The sequence below is a fragment of the Leptodactylus fuscus genome, chromosome 2 (assembly GCF_031893055.1).
Source record: "Leptodactylus fuscus isolate aLepFus1 chromosome 2, aLepFus1.hap2, whole genome shotgun sequence".
NCBI lineage: Eukaryota > Metazoa > Chordata > Amphibia > Anura > Leptodactylidae > Leptodactylus > Leptodactylus fuscus.
In genome coordinates, this window is record NC_134266.1 from 129,980,414 (window position 1) to 130,001,895 (window position 21,482).

A 21,482-nucleotide genomic window follows, 5' to 3' on the forward strand; every position below is an offset into this window, starting at 1 on the left:
TAACCTTAAATAGAATCTACAGGGATCTCTCTCCAACTCTTCCTGGCACTCTGTATGCTTCCAGCCAGCCGGGAATTAAAAGCATGGGGACACACGGATGTCACCTGTGTGCGGCTCGTGCACTGGCTGTGCTTCCGCAGCCCCTTTCATTAAATGAACAGAAGCCACAGAAGCAAGGGCCGTAAAATAGGACCAGAATAGCACCTGTTCTATATATTGCGGCCCAGACTGTTGGCCCCCTCACGTGACCGTTTAATTCACGGTCATCTGTGTGGGCCCAGAGAAATACACAAATAGCACACTGATCACGGCCACAGTTGTCTGCAAGAAGTCTTAGTATTAGGAAAGCCAAAAGAGCCAAACATGTGCTAATACGGATTAAACAGTAAAACTATTTCAGTTAAACCAGCAAAAACAATCATCATATTCTTACCACCCTCTATGTAGTGCACCTCACCTCAAGGACGTCCAAGATAAGATTCACTGTAGCTTCCTCCATTTCTTTATATATGTATCATTTGTTTTAGTCTGAAGTGTTATCTGGAAGACAGGGATGAGGAGAAGACAGGAATTGGTATATGAAGAGGGATGGGAAAAAGATGGTCAGTCCCTGTCTCTAGTAGTCCCTATCAAGCAGTGTTTCTATTTGGCCCTAAAAGCTTAACCTTGGGACAGTCACCCTAGATAATGGCCCCCCAACCTTAACCTCTCCCTCCTCGAAGATTACTCTAAAGCACTAGACAATCCCAACATGCCATGTTTAGGTCAAGATCTGATTCTTCATGCGGCAAAAAAAACCCATAGGGGTATAAAATATAGATATACTCAATTGCTAAAGTACAACAAATGGTCCAAAATACTTCAGAATGGTAGCTAATAAGTACTTCATGCGTATACAAGAAAAAGGTGGACAACATTATTCCATAGACTAACCTGTCTTAACCACTTCAGTACTGAGCCAATTTCTCTGGTTCAGGAGATCTATTTTAAATGCATCACACCATTTCAATGATTGCGGATTAAAAGGTAAGTTTTAATTTGTTGTACCTTCTTCGATATGTTACTGATAGCAAGGTGGCTGTTCTTGTCTGTTGTCTAGGCCTGTTTTTGTTTGTCTATAGAGGCATCCATATCTGCAAAATCTTTGGTCACTTAGTTAAAAAGATATGCTATAAATTCCACTTTATGTTGTAAGACACGCAGTTGTACAATCTCAGGCCTTAATGCGGTTATTCAAACATTAAGACTGGTGCTTTTCTCTGCATACAAAAGCACAAAACCTACTTCTGTAATGAATGTAGCAGCCTCTACTTCATGCAATACCCATCCTTTACCGCTTCCCACACCATGACATAATAGTATGTTATTGAGTGGTTCATTTCTTGCACTATGATGTACTATTATGTCATTGAAATGGCAGGAGCTGAGTTAGTGCCATTTGGAGTGGGTGTCAGTGGACCACAGATTACAGTTGATAAACTTCAATCATGACTACAGCATTTAAGCAGTTTTCCAACCTACTGCACTGGTGATTTGCCCAGCGACAAATTTAAAGCCGGGGTTGCTGATTGGATCCCATAACCGCCCATGGTCTGACCAGTGACCCTGGGTCTCTTTATTAATTTTATCATGAGCAGGATCAATTCTATAGTATTGTGCAACCACTGGCACATTTGCCTAAAGTGGCAAGTGAACCATAACTTTGTGGCACGGCAGCTGTCATCATCAATCCACCCCGATTCTGTCAGTCTCTGGCACCTGAACATATTGATCCTGTCCATAACTTGGCATATGACTCTACACGTCACTCATCCTCCTCCAGCACTCCCGCATTAGTATGCAGAGCACAGTGGAATACAACAGAGGAAGCTCAGTGACGTGTACAGTTACAAGGTGCTCCACTCATTGCTATGTGCGAGAGCTGGAGGCTGAGAAAATAGTGGTGGAGTAGTCATCAGGGCTAAAGGACAAGTTAGGTAGAAGATACTGTGTGGTGCACTTAACTATGCTGGGGCCACTAATAGGCTTAATGCTCTGGGGGGTGGGACACAAATGGGCCAACATATTGTGTGGAGTACTTATATTGGGACATTGCACTTTTTATAGGGGGCCAATATGGAGCATTATACTGTGTGTAGGGGTCAATATGGAGAATTAGGGTCCATTCACACGGAGTAATGTGCCGCGTGATGTGGCACGTATACAGCGTGTGAGACTTTGGCGCCGTAAAAGCTCCCATTGATTTCAATGAGAGCCTAGATCGTATACGCCGTGTTATTTTGCGGCCCAATCCCCATAGGTTAATAGCCCTTAATAAACATTCTGCTCTAGATCATCACCCCTAACTACCACACAGCTTTGCCCCATGCCCATTGCTTGAGTGATAGCTGTCACTTTGTCACAGTTAGGGGCAGTTATTTGGACTGGAGAGTGAAGCCCCAACATGAGAAGTCCAGCCCCGAAAGCACTTTTCAGATAATTTGCATAAGAGTAAAACAAATTTTCATGAAAATGGAGCAGTAATGCAGAATAAGACTGGGTTCAGACGGGGTTTTTGGACCAAATTTTGCCACGTAATCTGCCTCAGAATTTGGCTTAAAAAACTGCCTCCCATTGACTTCAATGGGAGCTGTTCACTTCCTTTTTCCGCGAGCGCTTTCTTCCCGCACGCGGACAAAAGAAACTAACTGCCCTTTCTTGCCACGGATTCCGCGGCTGAATCAGCCACGGGCGTTCGTGGTGCAGCACTTCAGAGCGGAATGCCACGACTTTCGGAATGCCATAACAGTCGTGCTAGCCGAGGGAGGTGTTTTTTAGGACCGGATTCTGAGGCGGATTTTCACGGTAAAATCCAATCCAAAAAACTCAGTGTGAACTTAGGCTAAGAAAGACACTTGTAAAGTGTAGAAGCAGCCCTACAAGGTACTGTCATTAGTTTGATACTGATTTTCCTGCTGACAGACTCCCTATAATGTGTACTATTAACTGATGAAGTCAAATAATTTCATAACTGTTTGTTTGTGTTTTCCAGATGACTAATCATAATAGCATGATGCATGGTCATATCTTTGGGGCATATTTTGGGATTGCAGTATCATGGTCAATGATGCCACCGTTAGTAGGGAACAAAGCAAGTGAAGAGAATGAGAAATCTCGACCAACTTCTGAACTATTTTCCATTTTGGGTAAGTGAGACCTATATACTGTTTGAGCAGTACTGAAAATCACAAAATGAATATGTTATAAGCATGTTTGTTGCAGTCTATTTACACTTCTGCAAAGTTCAGTAGGAATAGAATTACCATAAAGGGAGGAAACATTTGTAAATAAAGTTCAGTATAGAGTAGTCATTCAAGTTACAACATTACTTGGTTCAGGACAACCATTGAAACTATATGGGGGACTTAGGCTGGGTTCACACTAGCGTCGGTGTCTGACCGCTAGTGTCCGCAGCTAATGTCTGTGCAAGATTTTAGCATCGGACACTAGTTGTGTCCATTTACAATTTGAATTATTTTACAACTAGTGTCTGATACTAAACTCTTGCACGGACATTAGCTGCGGACACTAGCTGTCAGACACTGATGCTAGTGTGAACCCAGCCTTACCTGTGAAATGACCATCTCATTTGTTGGAACCTGCAGCCCAGCATTGTTTGTTGAGCCTGGTTTCAAGACACAATGTTCCAGGATCGAAAATATTGTTTCCCGAGGCCATTGTAATTTGAGGTACTGTTTTAGTGTGGTAACTTAAATTGTCATTATCTTCCTCATTATAGTATATAACTTCTAAGTGTTTTCTAGAATGTAATTTCTTCTGTAATGACCCGTTAATAATATCTGTGATAATACTGTATTAGTTCATCTATACTGGTTGTTATTGGGATACTTATGAGCATAATGAGCTTGAAGGGGTATTGATAAGATTGCATTGATAGGTCATTATGTTCTTTGTGTAAAATAATTCAACTTCCTAAATACAATCAATTTTAACAAATATACCGTTTTTAAATACCCATCCCATCTTATAGCAAAAATAGTAATTGTTTTTACTGTGTTTCTCCTGGACATGTTCTGCAGTAGTTCTTCACATGGTAGTCGAGCACATGTGTATCATGCACATAGCCCTTCTGTGATAGTGTATATTTGCATGCATGCATCCATGGAGATGCATATACAGTATATGCATACTTCTTCCACAAACAGTATCTGAATGGTCATGTCAGAACTAGTTACGCACCCCTAGGGATTTAGGGTAAGATATAAGATAAGATAATCCTTTAATAGTCCCACAGTGGGGAAATTTCAGTATGTTACAGCAGCATAGTAATACAGATACAGGATAATACACAGTAATATATTACAGAAGTAAACAGACATATGCTGAGAAGAAAAAATATACTAGGAGTCCATAGCAGCTAAGGAACAGAAGAAGAAAGAAGGAAGAGGAGTGGAGTGATCTTCGCTTGGTCTGATGTAGATTATACAGCCTATATGTATATAGATATACATCCCTTATAAATACCATATGGGTGACAAGTATTCTTAAGTAAAATATTGTTTTCTTTATTCTCCAGGAACTCTATTCCTATGGATGTTCTGGCCTTCATTTAACTCTTTAATGTTGACTGAACCACCCCATGTAAGAAATGCTGTCTACAATACCGTTTTTACTTTGGCTACAAGCACTGTCACAGTGTTTTCTGTATCGTTGCTCCTGAACCAGAAGGGAAAATTAAAAATGGTAAATAATATTTACTAGTATGCATACTATGTTGCCATATACCAGTAAAATTACAGATAATGTGAATCAAATCAAATTTATTCTTACTATGCTGTATGCTGCAAATATAAGGGGGTGCACTGCCCTCTATTCTGTGTACATTTTATTTGGGGGTATTGTACTGCCCTTTCAGATAGCAATGCTTTTTGTAAGTAGTTTCATAGTGTAAAAGTCTTGTGTGGAAGTGGCAATTCTCTTCAAAAGGAGTTAGGGTCACCTAGTTTTGGGAAGTCTTGACCCAAGCACAATTTTGTTTAAGGATGGTTGGCGTCTGCACCAACTTGGAGACACACAATAGGTGCAAGATGCAGAATAACCCACAAGTGAGGATTTTAGTACGGGGTCATATCTGGCTTCAATTTCCCACCAAATACAATTAGTGTTCTGCCGAAGATCTGACAGTTTACTGCAATCTTAGTGGTTTGTCATGAGGCTTTGGCAAGACTACAGGTGTGCACAGAGATGACAACCTGGGAGAGTCCTTCACATTTGCACCAGGCCCTATGGTATTGGGACTCCCTTGATAAAGTGGAACAGTCCAGCATTTACAGTGCTGTCCCGGATAGTAGGTCTAGGCTGTCCTGACTCGGCTGTCCACCTCCTGCTTCTCAATTTGACCCCACCATTTCCTTAGGCACATGATCGTTCTATGCTTCCGTCCTCCATAACCCTTTCCTTTCTAAGTATCTCCCTGTATTGGCCTGTCTGTTTACTAAAAGAGTGCCATAGCAACTTTCATGGACCCATGCTCTGCTTATCTTCTCTCCCCTCCTTGATATTTCAACAGGATGTGGTGCAGTTGGGTTTACAGGAGAGAAGGGTGGAGGTTCATAGCTGTCTAAAAACTTTACATGGTGCAGGAAGATAACACTCTCTCTAATATCATGTCTGTGCTCTGTCCTTCATCCTCCTCTTCAACACCTGAGACTGGTTATCAGATACTTTGTGTGCTGCATAATGGCAAATATATATATCTCTTAGGCCTGGTTCGAGGCGTCCGCTTGGGGACCCCCCAAACAGAAAACAATGCACATAAAAAACTGGGTGCTGGGAAACCCGCGGACCCCATAGACAATAATAGGGTCAGTGTAGTTTCTGCTTGGTTTCAACAGAATGTCACAAGGTGTCTTTTTGTGAGAGGCAAGATGTAATTTTTAGTGATACCATTTTGGGGAATATTTGATGTTTTGAAAATCATCATTTCATGAGAGATGAAATGGCAAAAAAAATGGTAGTGTGATTCTTTTTATTATTTTTCCTCCTATTACAGGCCTTGGAGCCTTCAGAAAGCTCCCGGCTGCCATAGGAGCAGGACAGCTCCAGTCTTGTCACCATGCAGGATCCATCCTGCAACATAAAAAGGCACTGGCCCCTGGGGGTCAAAATTTTACTTTGGAGCTTTTCCCCCTTCATTTCTTCAGGCGCACATTACAGTCCTTCCCAAGGAAGGCAAGGATCATACACTCTGTTCCAGCTATAGGCCGATCTCCCTCCTTAATACTGACGCTAAACTATATGCCAAACTGATAGCCAATCGACTGAACCCACACATGGGGGATCTTATTCATCCTGATCAGGTGGGCTTTGTCCCCTGCAGGGAAGCCCATGACAATACCCTGAAGGCCTTCTCGGCTATCCATCATGCTCAGCGTTCTCGTACAACTATGTTGCTCCTTTCCTTGGACGCGGAGAAGGCCTTTGATAGGGTAGATTGGAAGTTTTTAGAGGCCACATTGCTTCAAATTGGCCTTGGTCCAGCTATGCTCACCCGCATCCGGGCTCTTTATGATTTTCCCATGGCGCGAGTTAGGGTCAATGGTTCACTCTCCTCTCCCTTCTCCATATATAATGGCACCCGTCAGGGTTGTCCCCTGTCCCCCCTGTTGTACGACTAGTTATGGAACACCTGTTGGTAGCGATCAGGAAGAATCCTGATATAAACGGTCTGAGAGTGGGCGACTTGCACTTAAAAGTTTCCACGTTCGCAGATGACGTTCTCCTCTTTGTTTTAAATTCTGATTTTCTTGAACATTTTTACAATTATACATAGTTCGTTTTACGCAACCCCTTACGTTCCTCCCTTCTATTCTTAAGGAGCTTGATACTTATAGTTTTTACAGCAATTATAAGATAAATCTGTCCAAAAGTTCTGCGCTTAATGTCTCCTTGCCTGTGACAGTCCTCAGCTCCCTGCATGCCTCCTTTCCCTTTCAATGGTCCCATAAATCCATTAGATACTTGGGGGTACAGCTTCCCAGTTTGTTGGCGGACTCCTATGCATTGAACTTTCTCCCGCTTTTACGTACACTACGATCTGATCTTGGTCGCTGGGACACTAAGGGTCTCTCCTGGCTGGGGCGCATTAATCTCTTGAAAATGAACATTCTCCCTCGCTTACTATATCTTTTGCAGACGGTCCCCTGTATTCTCCAGGTGTCTTTTTTCAGTATGGTCAGACAGGCTTTTGTAAATTTATTTGGTCGTCTAAACCCCCTCGCATTGCACGGAGTACCCTGTCTCAGTCCAAGAGGAGGGGGGGCCTGGTGGTTCCTGACTGTTCTAAATATTTCCTCGCGGCAGTCGCCACACGTATTCTTGACTGGCATCATGCCTCCCGCTCCAAGCTCTGGGTTGCCCTGGAGGAGTCTTTGAGTCCAATTTCTCTCACGGCGCTTCCCTGGCTCCACAAGAAATTCTGGGTTGACTGTAAACCCTATTTGCTTCCCTTTGTCACTCGTCAAACTATGGGTGTATGTCGACTCTATGGTGACATGCGGAAACTTTTCCGAAATGATGGACCCCTGACTCCGATCTCGGGCAACCCAGACTTTCTGGCGGCATTTGACTCCACTTTTCTAGAACGTCCTCCTGTCCACCCTCTCCTCCGATTTAAAGACGTTACGTCTGCTGCTGCTCTCCTCCCCCGCTCGGACTTGTTAACCTGTGTATCCAGGCCAGACTCTGTGGCCGCGCATTGGCACTACTCCCAACTATCACATTTCTATTTGTCCTTGAAGCGCTCTCTTGATGTTCATAGACCTCTTCTGCCATTGGAGCGTCTTTGTCTCTCCGTCTCCCCACCGGGGCATGCGGTCTCCCTTCTATACGCTTTTCTGTTAGAGGATCTTGAGGATGGCCTGCCACCTTTTGTGGGAGGGTGGGAGAGGGAGTTGGGGGTGACTTTCCCGCCAGAGGTTTGGTCATCGGCCTTTGATATGTGCCATAAATTTTCCATCTCCTGTAAGGCTCAGGAAACTAACTACAAGATTCTCTCTAGATGGTACAGGGTCCCGACTCTGCTCCATAACATCTATCCCTCCATGTCTGATCGGTGTTGGAGGTGTCTCTCCGATCGTGGCACGATGGCCCATGTCTGGTGGGGTTGCCCCCTCCTTCGTCCTTTTTGGTCTGGGGTGCGGCAGGTTATCTCACAGGTCACTGGAGTTGTACTAGAGGATGATCCGGCTCCTCTGCTTCTTTCCCTTTTCTCCCGTAAGTTCAGGAAACCTATCCGCAAACTTCTGGGGTTTATGTTAGTAGCGGCGAGGTCTGTTATCCCGAGGTTATGGAAGTCCCAGACTCCCCCCAGACTTCTTTCCTGACTCAAGGAGTTCCTTCATCTCCGTATGATGGAGGAAATGCTGGCCCAGCTTCGTCCCGATGACAGGCTTCACCATCAGACTTGGCTTTTGTGGAACATGTTCTATTACTCTTCGGATTTCCGCGCCCTCTTCCCCTCTGTACCACTGTGATGTCCATTTTGTCTTACCTTTTGATATCTTTACTTGCTTTTCTTTCTCTAGCTTCCCAACAGTTTCTAGCTATGTTTCCATGTTGCTGTTCACAGCTTCTATTATGTATTTCTTTTGAAGTTCTTATTGCTCTTTTACAATTGTTATGTTTCCTTGACTCAAATTGCTACATTTTGACTCTACTGCGTCAGAGACTGCCATCCCCCGTTTTCCCTTCCCCGACCTCTTTTCTCCTTCTTTCATTCCCATTGTTTTCCCGAGGTTTCCCCGTCTTTCCCCTTTCCCCCCTCCCCCCACCTTTTTTGTACAACTTATTGAAAAACCTTAATAAACTTTAATGTTATAAAATTTTACTTTGGGGGTTCCCAAAGATCAATGGACATTAGCTCTGTGTCAACTCTGTGCAATACAGCGTAGAGCTGTTGCCTTTGGTGGCTGCATTATTACGGTATTTGTTGGGAAAGGATTAAAAATGAGAATCTTATATTTAAAGAGGACCTTTCATCAGATTCGGCACAGGCAGTTCTATATACTGCTGGAAAGCTGACAGTGTGCTGAATTCAGCGCACTATCGGCTTTCCCAATCTGTGCCCTGGGTAAAGCGCTATCGGTACCGTAGCGCTTTACAGTCAGAAGGGCGTTCCTGACACTCTGTCAGGAACGTCCTTCTGCCCAGCAGCGCCTATCAGCGCGATAGTACAGCGCGTACAGTGTGAGCGGGGAGGAGCGCCCCCCTCCCCTCCTGATAACACTCGTCTATGGATGAGCACTGTGAGCAGAGGGAGGGGGCGTTCCTCCTGAATTCAGCGCACTGTCGGCTTTCCAGCAGTATATGGAACTGCCTGTGCCCAATCTGATGAGAGGTCCTCTTTAAAATATGTCAGGATCAGGATTATCATCATAGCCCTTACAGATCTGGAGCAATTAGATGTTAAAAACGCTATCGGAATTGGGATTTGATCATCTTGATAGCCCTTACAGATCCAGAGATATTGGTCTTTAACTCTTTAGTGACCAGCTTCTTTTAGGCCTTGACCAAACAATTTTTGCAGATTTTCCATTGTCATATAAAGCCCTATAGCTTTTTTTATTTTTCCATCAATGTAACTTTTTATAGTGGAACAAATGATAGTGTTTAATGACACTATTTTGGGTTGGAAACACCTCATTGATTAACTTTTTTTTTTTTAACTCGTTCTGGGCAGAAATAGAAAAAAACAGCAACTTTGCCATTGTCTTTTTATGCGATAAATGTTGTACTAATGGTTTAACCCCTTCCCGACATGTGCCGTAATAGTACGGCGCATGTCGGGTCTGTAACTATGGCGACCACCCGGGAGCTGGGCGGCCGCCATAGCCGCCGGGTGTCTACTGCTTTAAGCAGTAGACAACCGGCTCTAATGCCTCCGATCGGTCCCCGGACCGATCGGAGGCATTAACCCCTCCGGCGCCGCGGTCAAAGGCGCCGGAGGCGCCATTTTCCCGGCGGCGCATGGGCGCCGCCATTTTGGCCGGGATCGCCGGCTCCTGGAGCATGCTCCAGAGCTGACGTCCCGTTGCCATGACAGCCGGGAGCGTTGTACAGGCTCCCAGGCTTGTCTGCAAATCCTCTCTTTTGCAGGCTGGTCTATGCAGCCTGCAAAAGAAAGGATGCTTTTTTGCAATGCATTGCAATGCATTAGCATTGTAATGCATTGCATTAGTGATCAGACCCCCTGGGGTTCAACACCCCTAGGGGGTCTAATAAATGCAAAAAAAAAATTAAAAAAAAGTTAAAAAAATATAAAAAAATATAAAAAGAATTAAACGTTCAAATCACCCCCCTTTCCCTAGAACACATATAAAAGTAGTTAAAAACTGTGAAACATATACATGTTAGCTATCCCCGCGTCCGAAATCGCCTGCTCTACAAATCTATAAAAATATTTTTCCTGTTTGGTAAACGCCGTAGCGGTAAAAATAGTCGAAAGTGCCAAACCGCCGTTTTTTCACTGTTTTGATTCTAATAAAAATTTGAATAAAAAGTGATCAAAGCAGTAACATTTCCCGAAAATGGTAGAACTAAAAAGTACACCCGACCCCGCAAAAATAGACGCCTTATGCATCCCCGTACACTTACGTATAAAAAAGTTACGGCCGTCGGAATATGGCGACTTTTAGAAAAAAAAATTTTTAACACAGTTTTGGAATTTTTTTTAGGGGTCAAAATGTAAATAAAACCATATAAATTTGGTATCCCTGGAACCATACCGAAACACAGAATATAGGGGACATGTCATTTTGGCTGCACAGTGAACGCCGTAAAACCAAAGCTCGTAAGAAAGTCGCAGAAATGCATTTTTTCTTCAAATCCACCCCATTCTGAATTTTTTTCCTGCTTCCCAGTACATTATATAGAATAATTAATGGTAGCATCATGAAGAAAAATTTGTCCCGCAAAAATCAAGACCTAATATGGCTCTGGGAGCGGAGAAATAAAAAAGTTATGGGGTTTAGAAGGAGGGGAGTCAAAAACGAAAAACAAAAATCAAAAAATGCCATCGGCGGGAAGGGGTTAAATAACCTGAATTTGTTCATGAGTGATACTACTTTTGCAAAGTAAAAACCCTTTTTGTAATAACATTTTTTTTCCATTGCCACTTTCCAAGTGGCTTAGTTATTTTTTTTTGTACAAGGACTTATTTTTTTTGCAGGAAGACCGGACATTTTCATTGATTTGGGGAACATAATGCCTTTTTATCACTTTTCATAACAATTTTTCAGCGGCCGACAGACAAAAAAGTGGCAAAGTTGGCATAATTAAATTTTTTATGCCTTTCAGCTTGTGGGGAAAATAATATTACAGATGTGGCAATACTCAATATGTGTGCTGTATTTATTATGTATCTTTTTTTCTTATTACTCTATATTAAACATTTTTAATAATATTTTTGTCCCCCTAAGGAACTTTAACTTTATAATGCACTAAGTAGTGTAATGCATTATGCTGCCTCTCATTTTTCTGTCAGGAAGTTTATTAGGGTGTTACCTTTTGCTGATTATACTAAGACAGCCCCCCAGCTGACAAGTGAATACACTGGACCCCTGCAGTGTCTTTCCCACGGCATCTAAGGGGTTAAAAGCCCAGGAACAGTGGCTTGCTGATACTGGCCACCTCTAGTGATAAATATTACAAGCTGCAATAATAGTAATATAGATCAGGGGTCCTCAAACTTTTCAAACACGGGGCCAGTTCACTGTCCCTCAAAACACTGGAGGGCCGAAATATTTCGCCTCAGGCGGCAAAAAGGCTAGGTTCACCCCTGCTCCTCAGTATGCCCCCACCCCACAGTATTATATGCTCCTCATTACCCCCCACTGTATTATATACTCCTCAGTACCCCCCCCACACACTGTATTGTATACTCCTCAGTACCCCCCCACACACTGTATTGTATACTCCTCAGTACCCCCCCACACACTGTATTGTATACTCCTCAATACCCCCCCCACACACTGTATTATATACTCCTCAGTACCCCCTACTGTATTATATACTCCTCAGTACCCTCCCCCACTGTATTATATGCTCATGAGTACCCCCCCACTATATTATCAGTACCCCCCACTGTATTGTATACTCCTCAATACCCCCCCACACACTGTATTATATACTCCTCAGTACCCCCTACTGTATTATATACTCCTCAGTACCCTCCCCCACTGTATTATATGCTCATCAGTACCCCCCCCACTATATTATATGCTCATCAGTACCCCCCACTGTATTATATGCTCATCAGTACCCCCCACTGTATTATATGCTTATCAGTACCCTCCCCCCACTGTATTATATGCTCATCAGTACCCCCCCATATTATATGCTCCTCAGTACCCCCCCTGTATTATATGCTCATCACTACCCCTCCCCCTGTATTATATGCTCATCACTACCCCCTCCCCCTGTATTATATGCTCATCACTACCCCCCCTGTATTATATGCTCATCAGTACCCCCCACTGTATTATATGCTCATCAGTACCCCCCCACTGTATTATATGCTCATTAGTACCCTCCCCCCACTATATTATATGCTCATCACTACCCCCCTGTATTATATGCTCATCACTACCCCCCCCCGTATTATATGCTCATCAGTACCCCCCACTGTATTATATGATCATCAGTACCCCCCCACTGTATTATATGCTCATCAGTACCCCCCACTGTATTATATGCTCATCAGTACCACCCCCCCACTGTATTATATGCTCATCAGTACCCCCCCTGTATTATATGCTCATTAGTACCCTCCCCCCACTATATTATATGCTCATCACTACCCCCCTGTATTATATGCTCATCACTACCCCCCCGTATTATATGCTCATCGGTACCCCCCACTGTATTATATGCTCATCAGTACCCCCCCACTGTATTATATGCTCATCAGTACCCCCCCACTGTATTATATGCTCATCAGTACCCCCCCCTGTATTATATGCTCATCAGTACCCCCCCACTGTATTATATGCTCATTAGTACCCTCCCCCCCCCCTGTATTATATGCTCATCACTACCCCCCCTGTATTATATGCTCATCAGTACCCTCCCCCCACTATATTATATGCTCATCACTACCCCCCCTGTATTATATGCTCATCAGTACCCCCCCCCCCACACACACACACACACTGTATTATATGCTCATTAGTACCCTCCCCCCACTATATTATATGCTGATTTACATATAATACAGTGGGGGGGTACTGATGAGCATATAATACAGTGGGGGGAGTACCCTACCCCCCCGTATTATATGCTCATCAGTACAATCACACCCACACTGTCCTACTTACCCATGAAGAGCCGCCGCGGTGTGTCCTCCTCCTTCCAGACTGCGGCGATCCGCTCACTAACGGGGAATTGGATTCCCCGTTAGTGAGCGATCCAGACGACAGCGCGGGCCACATGCGGCGGGCCGGATAAATGTCCTCGGCGGGCCGCATGTGGCCCGCGGGCCATAGTTTGAGGACCGCTGATATAGATTATCACTAGTGATGAACCCATGATATATTTATGACAGGTGGAAAAAGTTCCTGTTAGGATTCTCCATGTCTCTTATCCTACTTGCAACCATCATATATTTCAGTGCAGCATGGCTTACAGCCTTCAGGTTGCTATGCCTACAACTGAGGCATTGGCTGGTCCTGCAGCTATTCAGAGCTCTGAGTCGCTGAGCCATTTGGAATGCTGCTTCATTCTCCTATTCTCAGTTGAGAAATGGTATTTACACTGCTAAGAAGCTCTCAAGTGCCTGCTGTTGGTTGTAGTTAGGTTTGTGAAGCTACCTGTTTATATACTGATTTTGGCTTGTTTTCCTGGTTATCAGTTTTCTTACTGATTTGGCCTTGTCTGTAAACTCAAGGAATTGACCCTTGGCTTGGACATACAGTATGTATTCTTCTGTGGCTGATTTTGATAGGCTGTCGATGTTGTGCCCTCCTGGTTTGACCTAGATTGTTTGTTTTCTCTGTGCTGTAAGTTTGCTGATTCTAGTCTTTGTTTGCAAGTGCACCTATTTTCTTACACTAATTTCCAGTGTGATACATTAGGTCCTGATTCTGCTAAAGTCCAACTGGCCTTGCAGTGGGTTTTGGTGAAAATACCTTATAGGTATGGTAGGTTGTTCTGCCTGCTATCTTTGATATGCCAGTTTCTGGGGTGTATTTGCAACTTACACAGCTATTCCATTACTGAGTAATTACTTATGAGGCAATTCCATTACAGTTACATCAGTCACGTAAATTACTTTTTTCACCCACTAACAGACAACATACAAAAAAAAACAAAACGAAAAAAGTCTTTGGCGGTGTTCAGATGGGCGTAATAGAAGGTGTTATTTTCAGATATATTGTGAAATATATTGTATTATGTAACAAATTTGCCTGTTCAGGCCTCTGTGCCGCCCCCCACTTGCACGCTAGGGCGCAGGAGGCGTGTTCATTTGCTGCACAGCTGAGGATTTGTTGCTGTGTGTCAGTCCAGCCAGTGCTTTTGTTTCTTTGGCTACTAGGGAATTAACTCAGTGATTTTGATTGACATTCCTCCTGGCCAATCAAGTCTAGCGCGGATTCCTTTAAATACCTTTCCAGCCCACTCCCTAATGTTTGCTATTGCCTTTCTGTGCAACTATTACTGTCTGTATATACATTTCTGACCTTTGGCTTTTCTTGTGACTACTCTCTTGGATTTGATTTTGTACTGTGCTGCTGAACTTGGTTAGCTGACCTCTCGTTTGTTGTTTGTCTTTGTCTTCGTTTTGTGTTATCAAATATCATAAGAAGGGAATGCTGCCCAGTTGTCCTCTACCACCTAGGGCAGTGAGGCAAGTAGTCAGGGACAGAGGATGAGTTCAGCTTAGAACTCACTGTCTTGTTGTTCCCTTTCTCCCAGGCTTCACTAGCAGCTGCTGGTCAATTGCTCTTCTAGCAATTCCCTTATACATGGCTTTTGAGTCAGTGTTTTTGAGAATACAAACTCTTGTTGATATTTATGGTATACAGTCATGGCCGTAAGTGTTGGCATCCCTGAAATTTTTTTAGAAAACTAATTTTCTCCCAGGAAATTATTGCAATTACACGTTTTGTTATACACATTTTTATTTCCTTTGCGTGTATTGGAACAAAACCAAAATGGAGGAAAAAAAGACAAAAATTATATAGTTTCAAAAGTCCAAAAATTGGCTGGACAAATTTATTGGCACCCTCAACTTAATATTATGTTGTATGCGCTTTGGAAAACATAATTGAAATTAATTGCTTCTTATAACCATCAATAAGCTTCTTACACCTCATATGGAATCTAGGACTACTCTTCTTTTGCAAACTGCTCCAGGTCTCTCATTTTTGAAGGGTCCTTTCTCCCAACAGCAATTTTAAGATCTCTCCACAGGTGTTCATTAGAATTTAGATCCACACTCATTGCCGGCTACTTCAGAATTCTGCAGCGCTTTGTTTCCATCCATTTCTGGGTGCTTTTTGAAGTATGTTTGGGGTCATTGTCCTACAGGGAGACCTATGACCTAGGACGCAAATCCAGCTTTCTGACAGTGGACCCTGCATTGCGACCCAAAATCCTTTGGTAATCTTCAGATTTCATGATGCCTTGCACACAGTTAAGCCACCCTGTGCCAGAGGCAGCAAAAAAACCCTGAAAACATCTTTGAACCTCCACCATATTTGACTGTTGGTACTGTGTTCTTTTCTTGTATGTCTCATTCCATTTTTTGGTAAACAGTAGAATGATATGCTTTACCCAAAAAGCTCTATCTTGGTCTCATGTGTCCACAAGACATTTTCCCAGAAGAACTTTGCCTTACTCACATACATTTTGACAATCTGCAGTGTAGCTTTTTTAAGTCTCTGTGTCAACAGTGGGGTCCTCCTGGGTCTCCTGCCAGAGCATTTAATTTCATTCAAATGTTGACGGAGAGTTCGTGCTGACATTGATGCACCCTGAGCCTGCAGAACAGCTTGAATTTCTTTGGAACTTAAGTGGGGCTGTTTATTCACCATTCAGACTATCCTGCATTGCAACCTTTCATCAATTTTTCTCTTCTGACCACATCCAGAAAGATTAGCTACAGTGTCATGGGCTGTAAACCTCTTTACTATGTTGCGCACCGTGGAGAAAGGAACATCATGATCCCTGAAGATGGAATTGTAACTTTGAGATTGTTGATATTTTTCCAAAATTTTGATTCTAAAGTCCTCTAACAGTACTCTTGTCCTCTTTCTGTTCTCCATCCTTAGTGTTGCACACACAGACACAATGCAAAGATTGAGTCAACTTCTCTCTTTTTTATCTGATTTCAGGTGTGATTTTTATATTACCCACACCTGTTACTTGCCACGGGTGAGTTTGAATGAGCATTTCATGCTTGAAAGTTACTTACCCACAATTTTGAAAAGATGCCAACAATTTTGTCTGGCGCGTTTTTGGAATTTATTGTGAAATTAGGTCCAATATGCCTTTCTTCCCTCTGTTTTTTTTTTTTTTATTATTGTCTTGTTCCAATATACACAAAGGAAATAAACGTATGTTTAAGAAAACAAGTGTAATTTCAGTAATTTTATGGAAGAAATACTTCATTTTAAGGAAAATTTTTAGAGGTGCCAACAGTTACGGCCTTGAATATACATACATTTTTTACACTTTGATCTATTTTGTGTTTATACATATTTTTCTATGTGTTTTGTATTTGAATGTAAGATGGAATATGAGTTTCAAATAAAAATTATATATTTTAATGCATTTTTTAAAAAAATATTTTTTGTCAAAGTTACACGAAGATGAACATGGTCAATGTAATCCAAAGGTTGTCTGCTATCAAGAAATATATGAGGTTTAGGGGTGCGGGTGCACTTGCTATTCCAGGTGTACAATCCCTATATTTTAGAGGTTGATAATTTTTTAAAAAATTCAAGTCTAAGCCTAAGGCCCCACATCGCAGTAATGCAGCTTTTTTGGTTACAGATTTTGCTGCATTTTTTGGGAGATAAAGCCAAGAATAACTCCAAAATTAATGGGAACTATATAGGAAGTACTTATACTTCTAACTTTCTAACTTCTGCTCATTCCATTCCTGGCTTTGGCTTAAATATCTGCCACAAAAAAAGACATGTTTTTATGTTATGGAACAGATGCTTTTTTATAGCAGATTTTGCTGCAAAGGAAGCACTTAAGTTATATTCACATGACATTGGAAACAGGTTATGTGACATTTTTAATGGATGTCCCACAGCAGCATTAATTTCGCTGTCAGTGAATGGGGGCTATTCTTATGACCGTTATTTTCATGGACTATCAAAATATAGGTCATGTCCTATTTTCATCCGTTTTCATGGATTTCTCCATACACTGAAATGTCCGAAAAACCCGTCAGTGAAAGGGTTAAAAGTAATGATCTATAATAACCCCGTTATAGTTTTGTTTTTCTTTTTTATAGCGCTCTTCTTTTTCGCATTTTGTTTTTTCGAATAAATACTATATATAGATATTACACTGGGTTCACACCAGCATTCGCTCTCCGTTTTCAGGTTTCCATCTTCTGCATGCAGAAGACGGAAACCTGTCTGGCCGTGAGCGTATTATGCGCTCCGCGGCGAAACCGTTTTTTTTAAAACTGGACACAGGGTACTACATGTCCGACTCTGTGTCCGGTTTAAAAAAAAACGGTTTCGCCTCAGAGCACATAACACGCTCACCGGCGCAAACGGCCGGACACTTTTCAAGCCCATTCAAATGAATGGGATTGAAACATGCCGGCAGGTTTCCGTCTCCTGCCTTTTGTTTTGTGCAAGAAACGGAAACCTGCAGAACGGAGTACGGGCGCAGATATGAACAAGCCCTTACATGTTGGTCCATAGGATTTTATGAAATGACCTACAAACGCTGCCTTTTCTTGGTGTGGTTTCAACGTCTTTGGTGTTTATTGAAAATTAAAACATGCTCTGGGTGAAGTGTTTTCTAAAAAGTTTATGTGTATAATTCTCTATTGGAGAACAAAGAAACAAATTCTTCTTAAAAAAAAAAAAAAAAAAAGCCAAAATAAATCCTTTGTGTGCAGGAACCCTTAGATTCTGTTTATTTATTTTTTTAGATCAATGTCCGAAATGCAATACTAGCTGGTGGCGTTTCATCTGGATTTATAGCTTATATGGTTCAACATCCTTGGATTTCAATGACTCTAGGATTAATAGCTGGAATAGTCTCTACAATTAGTTTTGCAAACTTACAGGTAAGATACAGATACTTAAAGGTTTTGTACAATTATCCTATTTTGCAGTTTCACCTTTTCCCCACAATTATATCTACTTGTTTAGCTTCAGTAATGACCATGAAGCTTATGTGCATTTTATGATTTTCTGGGTTTTATTTATGACTAGCATTACCCGCGACTTCGTCCGCAGCCCCCTCACCACCTGCGCAACCCACCTGCAGCGCCGCCCTGGTCCACCCCCTTTGCCTTGGGGCCGCAGAGGGCCCTTCCAACACCAGTGCACCCATCGACCCCCGGGCCCCCACCTTGAGCCTCACTGGCCCCCCCACCTTTTTCTGTACCTGCTCCCCCATTCTCTCGCTCCTTCCTCCCTCCCCAACCCGAGACCCCAGCCCCCCTTCCACCACACCCCATGCCCCCTTCCCACCACATCCCATGCCCCCTTCCCCTCCTACCCTGTGCTCTCTTTTCCCCCCTAAACACCCCCCACCCTGTGCCCCCTTCCTCCCCTACCTGAACCAGCGAACCCCGCTGGCATGCACGATGCCATGTTCTGCCTGTGACTGTGTGACCGGCCTGTGGCTGTATAGCTGCCCCTGCAGTCGCCTGGTCCAATAGGAGCCCCGTGCCTGACGTAGTGACGTCATCTCAGGTCCTTCAGCCTACACCAACTGTGAATTTGGTGCTTGCGGTCGGCAAACACGGCAATATACGGGGATGGCGAGGCGCCTATGTTCTTTTCGGGTGCCATTTGCAAAATTTCAGTGAAATCCGTTCACCCGTTGCTGTGTGATTGCAGAACAAACATCCAAACACACAAACTTTCACATTTATAATATTAGTAAGGATAAGGATGAAACCAGTCATAGTGATGAGCTTGCACTTGAGTATTAGATTTTCACATTACATCTTTTTCATTATGGTTAGAGCATGAAGCAAAGGGAATATAAAAAAAGAGTATCTTAAAACTACTAGGTGCTAAGAGCTCCCTATATGCAGCCTCTAGAATCAGAATTTGGGGGACTGTACATTGTGCTTGGCATCCAGATATAAAGGATATTTGGGAAACATATTGTATAGACAGCCCTGGCACTCAACTGTATACTAAGCAGCAGCTAACATTCATATATAAAGAATAAGAGCAGATTTGGTGAATTACACACAGCATATGTCACTAAAGAAGTGGTACTGTGCATTGTGCATATATCCATAATAAGACCAGATAATACCAATGGTCCCAGCATAAAGGACAATAGCAGTGGTACAGTGCAGTGGCTATACAGGGCAAAAGAAGTAGTGCTATGTACAGGGTAACCCCTGAGAAAGCCCAACTTGTGGGCAACATGAGAGGGGCATCTTTCTGGGTCCTTATATTTTTTATTCTCTATTTACTCTATATAGTCTATTTGTAGGGCTATCAATATTTTCATATGTTTTTGACACAGGTATGATCTTTCTAGACAGAACAGCTATTATCATGTGGCTTCCACAGTGTATTTAACCCTTAAGTACTATCATGGTGTCTATCATACACCACTATCATACACATATCATTATGATAAACACCATGATAAGGGTTAAATGTGTGCACCTCCTATGTGTGCAACATTTTTATGCAGTTTCCTTTTTGATCTACTTTCACAGGTATACATCAGAGAGTACACTTTTATAGGGAGAGCTGAGGGATAGCTAACTTCATTACACACGTCACTTTATATATGCAACTATTTATATTTTTTCCTTGACCTGTCCTTGTAATTGATTTGAGGACTGAGCACATAAGCTGTGGAATACTTTATACTGCTTTCATTGTAAACATTATTGTGTCATATATGATAAGCCGTCAAAGCAACATTATATAACATTGCAGCATATGTAAAACTCTATATAAATAACGTTACTAGTGGAATTTATTGTTAATATTGCTATTTTCTAGAGCACAATGAATACAGTCATGTTAGTGCATGATACATGTGGAATTCACTACACTTTTGGTATGCCTGGACTTCTCGGAGGTTTTGCCTATGTTCTCATAATCCTAATGACAGAAACTGGAATAGGAATGTAAGTACAATATGTCAGGATCTAGAGTGGGTGATGGTGGAGGGCTGAAATCAGTTATTGTTTGTGGGTAACTGCACATTCACATAACTGTGTTTCATCCATGATATTCGATCCATGTGTGCCACATATGCCATCCTGAAAACATATCCAGAGAGGGACTCCTAGCATAACAGTTATCTATGATTGGGTGAAATACAATCATGTGAAAGTGCAGTAATTCGATTAAGGCAATCAGTTCCTGCTGGAGACTACTAGAAATTGGTTTTTAAACATAAAGCCATCAAAACCAGATTTGTAAGTTTTATAGTATGACTTATAGTATGAATCTCTAAAATAATAGAATCACACCTATGCCACTTTCATGTGGGAGAATTCTGGTCAGTATTTTGCATCAGTATTTGTAAATCAAAACCAAAAGTGGCTTACTAAAACAGTAAGGGTGCAATAAATGATAAAAAGAAAGTGTTAAAATACTAAATAAAGACTGAAAATATTATTGAGAAATAATTTTGGTGTACTGGAGGAGGAGAATGTAAAAAGGTAGATCTATTAAATGCCATCTTCTTATTTACACACAGAAAAAAAAAATCAGTTTTTAAATAAAACCTAACAAATACCGATTAATCTCAGATTAACAAAAATGGCTGCGTCCAATGTACTGTGCAGTAAAATTAAAGAAGAGACATGTGTCTTTTAAATCAGAGTGACATTCTTGCACTACCTGACATCAGCTGACAGCCAATAGACATTAGTAGGTGAACACCCTACAGTGCTGATGTCATATACACTATCACCAGGCATTTGAAGTAGTGGTGGAGGTAGGGAAGAGTCTGTGATTCATCTACTTGTCTGTTATGTAATAGAGAAGTTTCATCTGTATACACAGTGTTTAAATGTGTAAGAATTAAAAAATTTTTCATTACCGTATTTTTCGGACAATAAGAAGCACTTTTCCCCAAAATTTGGGAGTAAAACAAAGTGGTGCGTCTTGTAGTCTGAATGTGGGTGTTGGGGTGTGTGAGAGGAGTGGGGTTACAACATCACCCCACTCCTGCTGCCACCGGCTTCCTGCAACGGCAGGAGTGGGGCGATGTGTGGGCTCTGGGCTTGGAGGAGCGGG

General features: G+C 42.3%; 1 protein-coding gene across 2 annotated transcripts in view; it reads left to right on the forward strand.

Annotated features, from left to right (window-relative positions):
* LOC142195102 (RH-like protein) overlaps window positions 1–21,482 on the forward strand; it is a 51,780-nt gene that overhangs the window by 22,675 nt on the left and 7,623 nt on the right. For both annotated transcript variants that reach the window (XM_075264627.1, XM_075264628.1), the window contains exons 4-7: window positions 3,032–3,185; window positions 4,577–4,743; window positions 18,179–18,316; window positions 20,235–20,362. In XM_075264627.1, the coding sequence (XP_075120728.1) occupies window positions 3,032–3,185; window positions 4,577–4,743; window positions 18,179–18,316; window positions 20,235–20,362 (587 nt within the window). The remainder of the gene's footprint in view (window positions 1–3,031; window positions 3,186–4,576; window positions 4,744–18,178; window positions 18,317–20,234; window positions 20,363–21,482) is intronic.